The sequence below is a fragment of the Protopterus annectens genome, chromosome 16.part0 (genome assembly GCF_019279795.1).
Source record: "Protopterus annectens isolate FY-2018-M chromosome 16.part0, PAN1.0, whole genome shotgun sequence".
Taxonomy (NCBI): domain Eukaryota; kingdom Metazoa; phylum Chordata; order Ceratodontiformes; family Protopteridae; genus Protopterus; species Protopterus annectens.
In genome coordinates, this window is record NC_056750.1 from 668,595,785 (window position 1) to 668,610,604 (window position 14,820).

A 14,820-nucleotide genomic window follows, 5' to 3' on the forward strand; every position below is an offset into this window, starting at 1 on the left:
AAATTTTGATTTCAAGAATGTTTCATTCTGGACAAAAAAAATAGCGTTGGGTAAGTAAGAGGGATGCATCTTAATTTTAGAAAGTCACAACTTGGCTGTTTGACATACGAATTGAGTACAAGTTGTACGTCCATAAGATTAGGAGACTGTAGTTTTTAAAAAAGGTCTGTATGCTGTGGTTTGCTTCCGTGGATAACTTCTAAGTTTTGTCCAGAGCTTCATGGACCGAACAAAATCAAGGAGAACGTTACCAGAACTGAACCTAAACTTCAGTCTTTTTTCTGTAGCATATACAGTCTGTCACAAACAGGCTTCAGACTTCAATGTAAAGGCAAACAAGGAACAAATGGTTAAAGTCAGCACTGTCAGTGGGCAGAGATGTAGTGCAAAATTCCCCCAGTTAACAGGAAAACAGACAAGTAAATCCCAAATGTAGTCGCAGCAGGTTCAACCATTTGCCATTTCTGGACTCCATTCAACCAAAAATTCATGGAACTGAACAGTCTTAGGACCCCCAGCTTATTAGTTTCACTTGTCCAGGTGCAAGTCTTGTTTAGTAAGCAAGGGACTAGAAAAGCTGGATTACTTTTTTGAGTTTGGCTTTATGGAGGGCCTTACAAAGACTGACTATGGCTTCTTCAGTAAACTTCCATGTTGCCTGTGGCAGTTTGTGATTGTGCAGGTTTTCTGATGAGAGTCATGTGTTTAGGTCTTTGTGTGCCTATGCTGGATGATATGGCTGAGTCTGTCCTTCCTTGTTGAGTAAGTAGATACTGTTAAATCATCCAGGATCTGGTTGTTGACCTCCATGGTAGGAAATATGAGCCAACTCTGAATCCACGAGAGGATTGCCTATAGTGATTAATGTTGCCTCTTACTTCAATAACTTCACAGAGGAACATTGTGTTTTTAGATATGGTAACTCTTGGTGATAGCCTGAAACTCATCAGTCCCTCCTCAGAAAAGGCTTTACTGGTAGACCAGCCAGGTGAGCAGAGGTCTTGCAAGAGGTTCCTGTTCTACACAAGGATTGTGTGTCCCTGAGGCCAAGTTCATGCTTCCTTCCAAATGTGTTTTCCTTGTTGTCCCTGAGTCAGATAGCATAGATAAAACAAATGAGCAAAAACCAGAGGAGTGAGAGCCCTTCCCACTCTGGCTATCCACTGCCAGCTCTGTTGTTACCTGGCATCATGCATTGACCCCCCCCCCCCGGAAAATGTATTCAAAGCCTACTCCTCTAGACAAATGACTGCCTCCAATGAATGCATGAAAATTTTCTCCTTTGCAGAAATTTACGTCACAGCCACTTGGTCTTAAGTGTACACCTTCATCAAACTTTACTGTGTCTTGGCCATCACTCTAAGCTGGTAATTTAGCAGTAGCTTTCTGCCCTTTGGCATCTTTGCATGATGGCTAATAATTAGGTTGTTTATTGAGTTGCAACCAATCAGATGTGACCTTTAGTGTTTGGATGAGCTCATTTTAAGAAGAACTGCAGGATACTAAAAGATGTTTTAATACTGTCTGCATAGGTCAAGACAAAAGGATAGTCTTGCCCTAAGATTTATTTAACATGCTGTTGACGTTTTGTTAAGTTATGAATCTGAGATTAGTAGGCACCTGTGGTTGAATGCTAAAATATGTTTGTAGTACTTTAGAATAATAGCTGCATTTTATGTCTTTTTCCCTACTTCCTTGTACATACAAGGCATGCAGACACACCTTTCTTATACTCTGTGGTGGGCAGAAGTCTCAAGTTGGCTTTACCTTTTCATGTCAGTTTAGCTGAAGATCATTGTAGTGTTTACTGTGTTTAAGAAATAATGTCATGTCCTCACTGAAATGACTGTTGCAGTATACAGGTCATCACTGCTGATATTGGCTGAGGTACCAAAGCTTTACCTTCCAGAGGTAGTACATCAGCATGACCTCAGTTCCTGTGTGTTTGGGTGTATAGATTTGCATTGTAACATGAATCCTCACACTGTCTTGTCACCAGCCTGAACACAGGTCGTTCATCCGTCAGACTATTTGCTGTTTGGTTGTTGGTAACTTGCTTCCATTGTTTATCCAGATAAGTGACCCTTTGGGAACCCTTTTTTTTTAAATCTTAGAATATTTCATTGAAGTGCGAGTGTGGTGGGCATATTCCATACAAGGATTTGCATGCTAAGTGTATGTTCTGCCTAGGTCCGGAACAGTATCACAAGTCTTGCTCTGTCCGTCAATTTTTCATTCACAAAACCCTTATGTCAAGGCTTTCCACGCTCACTACCTTTCCTGAGACTTGATGTCTTAAATGCTTGGCCCAGTCTTAGAAGGTTGACTCTGCATCCTTGGACATCCCTCTGCTGCCAAAGAAAAAGCTAGAGAGGCCTCAAGTTGATCCACAGTCCAGTGTTTGACATCCTTATGCCTGCTGAGGTTGCAGAACCTGTGATACTTCAGGCTGCTTCTCAATTGCATGCTACCGAGGCCCCATCTGTCTCCCAAGGCCTTTCAGACTGCCAGTACATGTAAGGAACTGTGTCTTATTTCTGAACACTTGAGTGGTGTCCCTCAAATTCTAGTTAGGGAAAAGGTCCTAGGCATATAGGGTTCCAAACCTCCTCACCTCATACAGAAAAGACATCACCCTTAAAAAGAAAAAAACAGAAGATTAGGCATATGGCCTGTTTCACAGCAGTTAGGGAAAAACTGGATAGACTTTTCACAGGGGTTGTTAAAAGTTGCCATGTCTTTGAAACCCCCTTTGGGTCTTTGCAACCACAGGCTACCCATCAAAAACCTACCCTGGTTTCTTCCTCTTCTGTTGAGGAACAGGACTAGAACTCTGACCATTCTCTGGACTATTCCTCTCAGCTGCATTATCTAGGGCAAAGGTCTTCAGACAAGGACAACTCCCTCTCACCAGATTCCCCCACTGAGGAAGTTCCCTTTGGGGAGAATGTATAGAACATGATGAAACATTTTGAATGGCAATCCATGCAGATCTCTGATGTTCAGAAGACTTATTACACCCTCTTGGAGATGGGTACCCTAGGCCCTTTCCAGTCCTTGAAGCTTTCCAGGACACCTTTCAGTCTACCTCTTCTGCATCCGATTCTCTACCATCATCTCTTGTTGGAACAGATAGGTTTTACAAGGTACCTGATAACCTAAAAATATTTATACAAGAACTCAGTGGCAGACCCCACTGCAGTATCTTTCTCTCCCCTTCACCATCCCATAGGTTTTACAAGGTTCCTGATAACCTAAAAATATTTATACAAGAACTCGGTGGCAGACCCCACTGCAGTACCCCCCCCCCTTCACCATCCCGCCTGATAAGCAATCTAAGCTTCTGCCTGGTGCAAATGCCCTACCCACTGACAAGGATAGGACTGTGGACAGATGAGGAAAGGTAGTTTACATCTCTGCTACCCTTGCCGTATTTCATTATGGTAATTGCACTAAAGTTCTTCTGGGTCTTTCTAAAGCAAAGTCTAAGCATCAAATGCTGAGATTACTATCAAAGGCCACTCAAATTGCCATACACTGCATTAAGTATAGTTTTGTTGCTGTGGGTGCTTCTAGGATCTGTTCGTAGATACGCATGGCTTCACAGGCAGCCTGTATCTGTGGATTTTAAATCTAAAATTCTTGACTTTCTCCTTGGACAAGCCTTTTTGGTTTAGGCAGCCTGACTGTTAGAGTCTCCAGGACCAAGGTAAGACAATGAAAGACTGCAGACAGATCCTACTCTCCTCGGTTCCTTGATACCAAGGAACTACCCATCTAAATCAAAGTCGGTCATTACAAGGGATCCTAGGAAAGTTCAGAAAGGAAAACACCTAGAAAAGGTTCTCTAAAAGAACTCATAGGGAACTTTCAGTGGAGAGGCTTCTTTTTGGAGGCAAGTACCTGTGACTACCTCTGCAGCAGCCTCCTCCTGGTCTCTATCTCATTACCAGTCTTCCCCAAAGAAGGTCACTCTCCTTGGCCAAGTAGGAAGCTGTGTTACCACAAATAAGTGAGCCCTGTCCATCAGGGATTGTTATGCCATATCTTGGGAAATTATTCCTCCTCAAAATCATATATACTTTCTGGGCTGCATTATTTAAGACTTCTTGAATCAGTGCACCATTGAGCATATCCCAAGGGACTTGATAGGAAAGGGGTTTTACTCCAGGATTTTTCTAGTCCTAAGGAAAGGAGGGCAGTGGAGACCCATCTTAGACCTGTCTTTCCTAAACATTTACTTGAAGGTACCATCTTTCAAAATGCTTTCTTCACACACTTCTGTCTTTCATCCTCTACCAGACTCATTTCATTGGATCTGAACTACCCATACTTGCACATAAGTCTTTCATACAGGAGATTCCTCCCCCTGCCCAGCTCCTTGCATGTTCAGTTTATTGCATTGCCTTTTTGGTCTTTCCACAGCTTCAGGATTGTTGGTGTCTAGCCTAGGTAGTACCCTTCTGTTGCACTCGGGGAATTCATATTTTCCCATACCTGGATGATCTACTAATCCAGACTTGATCTCTCTCTCTCTCTCTCTAGAAATTCTTCAGCATCTAAACTTCATCCTCCATCTTCTGACTGGTCTGGGTTTTACTGTAAGCTACAGAACTCCCACATGCTCTCTGTATAGGACCTGTTTTTTGCTGCAGATTGGAGAGACAGTGATGTATGTCTTCCTTCCACAGGAGAAACGTCACAACCTGCCCTGTTATTTCCAAAATCTGTCCACTGTGATCTCTTATTGCTGAACAAGGGAAATGCTTTGAAGTTTGGTAGTCATGTCAGCCACCGCCAGTATGCTCCACCTCACTAGACTTAACATGGTTAAAATCCGATGGTACCTGAATTCTCTGTGGTCCCAGTACAGTCACCCCTTGGACATCCTGATTCCCCTCCTCCCTTGTCTCAAAAAGGAGCTACTTTGTTGGGGGGGGGGGGACTGGGCATCCTCAACCCAGGACTGCCATTGTCTCCTCTTCATCAAGCTGACTCGTACTCCTTGTTTGAGGCATGGGGGACATGACCTGGATCACACTGAGTGCAGGGGAAATGTCGACCTCAGTTCCAGAAAGAACATATCAGTCTGAAGGAAATGAGGGGTCTCATTCAGGCTCTTCAGATTTTCACCCACCCACCTTTGGAAACTTTTTTTTTCCTTTGTGTACACAGGTAATACCACATTCATGTGGTACATAAACAGGGAGCCACAAGATTTAAGCAACTGTGCCGGTCAGCACTAGAGGCACACAACTAGGTAATCCAACTGAATGTCACGTTCACAGCCACTTACATCCCTGACTCGCAGCCTGAAGGACAGATGCTTATCCTTCCAGTGGATGGGGAAGTTCCTCTTTGCTTTTCCTCATCTGCCTCTTTTAAAAATTCTTAAGGCACAAAAAGAAGCACCAAAACTGCTTTACTGGCAGTATTTTGGTTGAGGCAGCATTGGTTTCTCTTGTTTCACCTGATAAAAGGAAATTACCAAAGAATCCCTCTTCAACCAGACCTAACAACTCAGTAAAGAGGATTGCTGCTGCAGCCAAATCTTTCATCTGTAAACCTGATCTTATGGATGATAGGATTTTAATTTCTCAGACACTTCTCTGAACAGGTAGCTCAAGCCCCCCCAGACAAAAGGCCTAGACAAGAGGAGGATTATGCCTCCTCTGATCAAGTGTCTATTTCCTCAGGCTTCTCTGAGGAATACTCCTTTCCCCCTTATGAAGATTCTGATGGCGAAGATTCCATTCCCTCAGCTTCTCCCTCTGAAGACTATTCCTTTGGGGAAACCTTGCATACCATGAGGGAACATTTCCACTGGGAAGGTCAAGACTACTTCGACTCAAAGAAAAGGCTCCAACAGTTTCTTTTACTCCCCCAGCACAGACCACTTGCTATCCCTCCAGTTTTAGACATTGTGGATGATGTTTACTTAGAATCTAGTCTAAATCCAGATTCTCTGCCTCCTGTTCCAGCCAAACCAGATAGATATCAGAGTGCCTGACTTGCACAAATTCCTTTACAAAAGCCCTGTTGCTGACCCAGAGACAATCTCTCAGGGTCCCAAAGGGGCTAAGGCTTCTATGGCTAAAAATCCTGTACCCTCTGAAAGGGACTCCAGAGCACTAGATAGGTGGGGGAAGAAGGTTTACACCTCAGCTACTCTAGGTATAAGAGCACTAAACTGTCAATTTCACATGCTGAAATACCAGCAATTCCTAATGTCTCAAATAAAACAAAAGATGAGCACGCACCCTCAACAGTCTGAATTCAAGGGAATGCAGGATCTGTTGCATGCAGCTGAACAGGTGGGCAAACATACTTTACAATGTGGATTTGAATCCTTGGAAGCTTCCTGTAGAGCAGCTGTTACTGGGTCTGTTATACGTAGGCATGCTTGGTTAAAGGAACAAACTTTGCCTGATCATGTTAAAGCAAAGTTACTAGATGCACCCTTAGAGTAGGATGTCTTATTTGGGGTTAAAGCAGAAGAGGTTTTAAAGAAAATGGAGGATAAGGCAAAATCTATGCAGACGGTCAAAGATTTCTTACAGGAACAGCCCCCACGCTTCAGCAGAAATTGGCCAACAAAAAATTGGTCCTTTCCAGCTTCTAACAGACCACAGAGGGGTAAATACAGACGCCCAAGGGGCAGAGGACAAGCACAAATCCCTTACAAACCTCGCCAATGGGGCACTGCAACACAGAAGCGAGAAGAAGACAGGTCCCAAACTACTAGAAGACAAACACAATGACTTAAACCTCAAACTGCCAAGCAAAACTCTCTTGGCAGCTCCCTTGGGAGGAAAATTAGCATTTTTTATAGACAATTGGTGCATTGTCACAAAGGACAGATGGGTCCTAGACATTATCTCACAAGGATACAGATTCCATTTCCACACCTTGCCAAGGATAAAAGGAATGCCAAACCTGCCACAAAATCAATGGGCAGAGGCACAGAAACAAATTACAGCTCTCATGGACATGAGAGCCATTCAACTGGTACCTATACAGGAGCAAGGCCAAGGATTTTACTCAAGGCTCTTTCTAGTTCCCAGAAAGGACAATGCTTTGAGACCCATTCTGGACATTTCAATTCTAAACACCTTCTTGCAAGTACCCAAATTCAAGATGCTAACACTACAGCAGCTTCTTCCCATGTTGGGCAAGAAAGCTTGGCTAGTAATGTTGGACCTCAAGGAGGCATACCTGCATGTCCCTATCAGACAAAATTGCAGAAGATACCTCCGTTTCATTGCAGATTCAACCCATTACCAATTCTCTGCACTGCCCTTTGGCTTATCTACTGCGCTCAGGGTCTTCACAAAATGCCTGGCACCAGTAATTGCATACTGCAGACAGAGGAATTCAAATATACCCATACCTGGACGACTGCCTCATCCAAGCAGAAAGCAAGGACATTCTCTTACAACATCTGACTTTTGTAAAACACCTAAGTTGCCTAGGGTACACAGTAAATGAAAAGAAATCAAAACTAGTGCCCTTACAAAATATGACATTCCTGGGTGCCAGTTTGAATACAATGGCCCAGATGGCTTACCTGACGCCAGACAAACAACTACAACTAACTCAATACTTCAAAATAATGGCAACAAAGACCCAACTCCCTGCAAGAAAAATTCTGCAGGCCTTGGGCTTCATGGCAACTTGCATACCACTAATACCATTGGCAAAACTGCATATGAGGAAATTACAATGGTACCTGAAAAGCGTATGGACTCAACACAGCCACAGCTTGGAAACAATGATACCTCTCATTCCCTGCCTTCAACAGGAGTTTCTGTGGTGGTCACAGGCATGTCACCTCAACAAGGGTCAGCCTTTCACCTTATCCCCAGCCAGGCAAACTATGACAACAGATGCATCGGACTATGCCTGGGGAGCACACATGGCAGGACAGGCATATGGACTGCAGATCAAAGGAATCTGCACATCAATCAAAAATAAATGCTAGCTGTACAGAATGCTCTGACAGCCTTCAAGGACCTCTTACATCCAGGACAGCTTATAATAAGGACAGACAACACCACAGTAATGTGGTACATAAACAAGCAAGGGGGTACACACTCCTACCCTCTGTGCTGGCAAGCAATGACCTTGTGGAACACAGCACTGGCTTACCAAGTTCAATTACAAGCTCAATTCTTGCCAGGAAATAAGAACACATTGGCAGAAGACCTAAGCAGAAACATCATGGATCCCCACGAGTGGAAACTGGATCCACAAGTATTTGCAATGATAACTCAAAAATGGGGGCGCCCAGACATAGACCTGTTTGCCAACCCCCAAAACTGTCAGCTATCAAAATTTTGCACAAGGACTTTTCACCATCAAGCTTGGAAAGTGGACGCACTCCCATTCATTTGGAAAATGCTGACAGTATATGCCTTTCCTCCATTGCCCCTTCTCACAAAGGTGCTGCTGAAAGTCCAGATGGAGAGACCCCGACCACGCCAGCACTGGTACCCACTACTAAGGAACATGGCCCAGGGCCCACCAAGGATTTTACCACAAATTCCTCATCTGCTCACACAGCAAGACAATCAGATTCTACACAGCCAGCTCAAAACCTTAAATTTGGCTGCATGGCAAATCACCTAAGCAACCAGCCAGCTCCTCTTTCACAAGCTGTTATGGATGTCATTCTGGAAGCCAGGAGGCCCAGCACCAGGAAAGCCTACTCAGACAAATGGAAAAGATTTTGCGCCTGGAACCAAGATAAAGGCCAAAATACCCTTCAGCCAGACATACCTCAGATTCTACAATATTTAACTGAGATGTTACACAAAGGACTTTCTTTTTCATCTATTAAAATCCATGCCTCAGCTATTTCAGCTCACTACAACACGGATCCTCCCTTATTTTCACATCCACTTCTAAGGCAGTACCTCAGAGGGGCCAAAAACATTAGACCTCCCAGGAGCGCGCCAACACCAATTTGGGACCTCAATTTTGTTCTGGAAAACCTTACGCTGCCACCTTTTGAGCCAGCTTTCTCAGCTGATTTAAAGTTTATATCATGGAAGACTGCCCTGCTGCTAGCAATTACTTCAGCCAGAAGAGTCTCAGAGCTACAGGCACTAATGGCAGTAGAGCCTTTCCTCATTTTTCATCAAGACAGAGTTTCTCTATGAACTAACCCCTCCTTTATGCCAAAGGTGGTATCCAGTGTGGCTCTAAATCAAACCATCCATTTACCCACCTTCTTCCCAAATCCACAGAACAAAGGAGAAAGACAGGCAACTACGTTACTGCTTGGATAAAACTAAGGTTTTCAGAAAATCTGACCAGCTTTTTGTATCCTATGCTACAGCATCACAAGGAAAGGCTGTCTCGAAACAGACCATTTCCAAATGGATAGGACATTGCATACGTTTTTGCTACACCCATCATGGAAAACCAGTTCCTGCTAGCATAAGGCCCCACTCCACCAGGGCAGCAGGTACATCTACAGCCTTCCTCCAGGAGGTGCCAACCAAGGATATTCTGGAAGCTGCAATTTGGAGTTCAGTATACACCTTCACCAAACACCATCACTTACCACTTTACTCTAAGACTAGAGCTGGCTTCGCCACTGCAGTTTTGCAGGGCCTCCTAGCCTCCTCTAACCCTGTTTGACTCCACCTCCCATCCTTAGCTTTGGGATTCTACCCAAGTGTGATGACTGCAGCAGGGTAACACGATGAACATAGTACAGTTTTGTACCTACCATAAATGTAGATGTTCGAGTGTATACCCTGCTGCAGTCCAGGTTATCCTCCCTCCATCCCCTCTGACCTAACTAAAACCTTTCAATACCTTTAAAATTAGATACAACCTTTGTGGTGTATTTGCTTATAGCTGGAGGGATGTTTTGTTTGTGCTAAACTTTTATTATTGGTATTATCTACTGACCACCTTTTGAGGGGGCACCTGCCATCTGGGGCAAGAAAAACTGAAGAAAATGGCATCGGTTGCCTCTTGTATACCCCTGACGCACTGACATCAGGGAAGAAGCGACAGCAACCGATGCCGGACCAAGACTTTGGAATTCAGGCCAACTGCGGGACCGCCTGACGACAGGATAACCCAAGTGTGATGACTGCAGCAGGGTATACACTCGAACATCTACATTTATGGTAGGTACAAAACTGTACTTTCTCTGCACTGCCCTTTGACTTGTCTACTGCGACCAGGGTATTTACAAAGTGCCTGGCTCCAGTAATTGCATTTTGCAGGCAAACAAGTATTCAGATATACCCATACCTGGACGATTGTCTAATTCAGGCAGAAAACCAGGACATACTTTTAAATCATCTGGCATTTGTAAAAAGGGTTCTAACTTGTCTGGGGTACACCATAAACGAAAAAAATCACAACTGGTACCCTGTCAACAAATTACATTCCTGGGTGCAAGCTTGAATACAGCTGCCCAGATGGCTTACCTCACGCCAGTTAAGCAAATTAATTTGGTAACCTACTGCAAACAAGCGGCCACAAAAACCCTGCTATCTGCAAGACAAAATACTGTAAGCCTTGGGATACATAGCCTCCTGCATCCTTCTAATTCCATATGCAAGACTGCATATGAGGAAACTACAGTGGTATCTAAAAAGTCTATGGAGTCAACATTCTCACAGCCTGGTAACAATGATTCCTATCATACCTTGCCTATGCCTGGAGTTCCTCTGGTGGGCAGAGGCCTGCCACCAAAACAAGGGGCTACCATTCACACTACCCCCTGCCGTCCAAACCCTAACTATAGATGCATCAGACTATGTATGGTGGGCTCACTTGGCAAGGAAGTGCATTCAGGGCAAATGGAACCCAAATCAAATGCACCTACATATCAGTCAAAAAGAAATGTTAGCTGTACAGAATGGTCTGACAGCCTTCAAGGACTACATTCTTCCAGGACAACTAATGGTAAAGACGGACAACACCACGGTTATGTGGTAAATAAACAAGCAGGGAGGTACACATTCCTACCCCCTCTGCAGACTAGCCGTGGCATTGTGGAACACAGCCTTGCGCTACCAAGTGCACTTAAAAGCTCAATTTCTGCTAGGAAAATTGAATACACTGGCAGATGGACTAAGCAGAAACCTCATGGACCCACACAAGTGGAAACTGGAACCAAGGATTTTCAACATGTTGACAAGTGAATGGGGGAGCCCAGACATAATCTATTTGCCTCCCCCCAGAACTTCCAGTTGGACAAGTTTTGCACAAAGACTCCCCACAAACAAGCCTGGAAAGTGGATGCTCTTTCCTTCAGCTGGAAAAACCCATCAGTCTACGCCTTCCCCCCGCTGCTTCTACTGTCCAAAGCTCTGCTAAAAGTCAAACAGGACAAACCAAGGATGATCTTGATTGCTCCACACTGGCCGCACCAACACTGGTTCCCCCGCTTGCGCAATGTGTTGCAGCTACCTCCATGGCACCTGCCTCAGACTCCTTCCCTGCTGTCTCAGCAGGAGAACCAAATTCTGCACCCTCAGCTTACAATATTGAACCTTGCAGCCTGGCTAATTACTTAAATTCACCCCTGTCCTCTCTCAGCAAACCTGTGTTGGATGTCATCTTAGAGGCAAGGAGACCTAGTACTAGAAAATCTTATGCTGAAAAATGTAAAAGAATCTGTACCTGGAACCAATCTAAAGGGATGAGCACAGCGGCTCCCAATTTACCTCAGATTTTGCAAAACTTAACTGAGATGCTTCACAAGGGCTTGTCCTTTTCTTCCATTAAAATCCACGCCTCAGCCATTTCACCTCATTAGAACACAGAACCTCTCCTCTTCTCATATCCTCTGCTCAAGCAGTATCTCAGAGGGGCCAAAAACTTAAGACCACCCAGGAGAGCTCCAACTCCCCCCTGGGACCTTAACTTTGTATTGGAGAAACTCACTCTACCTCCTTTCGAGACAGCTGCTACTGCAGACTTAAAATTTCTTTCTTGGAAAACCGCTTTCCTTTTAGCAATCACTTCAGGTAGAAGGATATCTGAATTACAGTTTCTTATGGCAGTGGAGCCTTTCATCATCTTTCATGTGGACAGGGTGTCACTCAGGACCAATGCCTCTTTCATGCCCAAGGTGGTATCCAGTGTGGCTCTTAATCAGTCCATTCATTTGCCAACCTTCTTTCCCAATCCACAGAACAAAGGGGAACGGATTATGCATTCCTTGGATATGCACAGACAATTTATATTCTATTTGGACAGGACTAAACTTCGAAGGAAATTGGAACAACATTGTTAGCATTTGCTGCAGGGACAGAGGGAAAGGCTATTTCAAAACAAACCATTTCTAAGTGGATAAGCCATTGCATTCATTTCTGCTATAAGCATCGTGGAAAACCTTATCCCCCAGGGGATCGGATCTCAGTCCACCAGAGCTGCATCTACTTCTGCAGCCTTTCTCAGAGGTGTTCCTACCAGGGACATCCTAGAAGCTGCTACTTGGAGTTCTGTACATACTTTCACCAAGCATTATCATTTGCCAATTTTCTTTAAATCCCGCGCTGGCTTTGCCACTGCTGTCTTGCAGGGCCTTATTGCTGGCCCTAATGCTATATAAACGCCTCCTCCCAACCATAGCTTTGGGAATCTACCCAAATGTAATGACTGCAACAGTGAAACACGAAGAACATAGTACTGTTGTGTACACTTACCATAAATGTAGATGTTCAAGTTTATTCACTGTTGCAGTCCTGGTTACCCTCCCTCCGGCCCCCTAACTGTTTCTGGCTATACCTCTACTTTCCTTTACTATGCTTTAAAAGCCTTTTTAGTCTATTTGCTTTTTGTTGGAGGTATACCTTTGTGTTTTTTTATTTGCTCCCCATTGGGGGGGCACCTGACATCTGGGGCAAGAAAAACTGATGTAATGACATCAACTGCATGTTTTATAACCCCTGACGACCTGACATCCTGGAAGAAGGGACAGCAACTGACGCAGGACCCAAGACTTTGTTAATCAGGCTGACTGAGGGCAACCTGCAAACAGATTACCCTAATGTTAATGACTGCAATAGTGAATACATTCTAACATCTACATTTATGCTAAGTGTACACAACTGTAATTTTTGTCTCACTTTTGTCCTCATTTCCTCTTCCCCCATTTCTTTAACCTCTGCTCTGTTTACATGGGAATGGGTGAGTTTTCTTGCCTATTTGAGCTACACCCCCTCCTAGCTGACCAGACTCCCCCTGTCCATAGTCTTCAGGCCACTAGCTTGGAGATTAGTTTGGGGAAGGTAAAGCTTTGGTACCCTAGTTAGATGTCAGTGGTGACTATCCATATGTCAGGAATACTACAGCAGTGATCAGTAGGACGTCTACCTTTATGGTAAACTCTTCTACAACTGTACTTTTAGTACACTCTTGAGCATTCATTTATTCCTTTACCTGCTTGAGACATTTTAAGGTCTTGGAGGATATGAAGCTGGAGCTTCTAGCACTCCCTGGCCACAAGGCCGAGCATACTGATCCTGAAGAGGGGTGTCACCTCATTGCAGAATACACACACACACACCACACCACACCTGACACACACACACACACACACACACACACACACACACCACACCTGGCACACCTATAGGCAGTTTGGAATAATGCCATTTTGTGTACTACAAGTTTTTGTGATATAGTATGAGACTGGAGCATCAGGCAAAAACCCACACTGCCAGAGGATTTGCAGATCCACCCAGAAGGCACCAAAGAACTTGGTGCATTGAGGTAGCAACACTGTAGAGCAGGTTTCATTAATGCGAGCCATATCTAAGCAGACTGGTTTTGATTACCTCAGCTGTGATGTGAGTTTTGACAGTATAGCTCACACCCAGTGCCATGATATTGAATAGACCTTTTGGCAGTTATTTGTGGTACATTCAGTATACGAAATCCTGCATTTAACAGGAGAATGTTATTTATGTGTGTCGGGGGGGGGGGGGTCACTGCTGAAAACAGATATCTTATTTTAGAGCAAGTGCATCAGTTGCATTGTTATTAGCAGTTCAGTATTTTAACTATATTCAAGTCACCATTATTTTTACCAGTATCATTTTCTGTATACTTTGGTATACAGTGTAGTTACTAGTAATTTTATTTTTATTAACAGTTGAAACTTACAATGATATGGCTTTTAGCGACATCTTCCTTCACCTTCTAACTGGAAACCTTACTTTGCTGTCAGAGGAGCTGGGATCAGAAGAGTTTTGTAATATCCTTTTTGATGGCTTTTTACTGACGTCCTTCTCAAGGTAAATTGTTCATAATTTAATCATGCCATGATATTTGTGTTACAGCAATACTGTAATATGCAAACAGTAATGAGCTTTATGCATCATACTAAAGGAAATGTGTGGTTAACCAGAAGAGAATTCTAGACAGATTTTATTTATTTTGAGTGTTATGTCTTGATGGTAACTGAAACTAGAACTCCCCATTAGTGCCCTGATGCACTGTCCTGCCATCTATCTTACAGCTCAGGTTGTTGGTGGCTGGAGTATATTCTGTAAGACTAAATTATTATTACAGTTATTTATTTCTTAATAAAATGTGATAGTAGTCATGTTAATGGCATGGCCAGTACATGACTCTGAAACATTTGTAGAAAATGATGCTGCCAAAATAAGCTGCATTTTTAATTTCTGTGACTGTGTGTGTGTTCCTATATACAAAAACTGTACAGTATCTCAGAAGTGAGTGAGTATTCAAGAATTTTGAGGCTGTCAGCCACTATAGGCTTACTCAATGCAGGAATTACAGTACTAGCATTGCAGTGTGAGGGTCGTTTTTCCAGTGGAG

The 14,820-nt window shown here is 43.7% G+C and overlaps 1 protein-coding gene across 1 annotated transcript in view; it reads left to right on the forward strand.

Annotated features, from left to right (window-relative positions):
* NELFB (negative elongation factor complex member B) overlaps positions 1-14,820 on the forward strand; it is a 529,115-nt gene that overhangs the window by 334,795 nt on the left and 179,500 nt on the right. Inside the window, 1 exon segment of the mRNA XM_044058168.1 lies at positions 14,132-14,273. Coding sequence (XP_043914103.1) covers positions 14,132-14,273 — 142 coding nt within the window.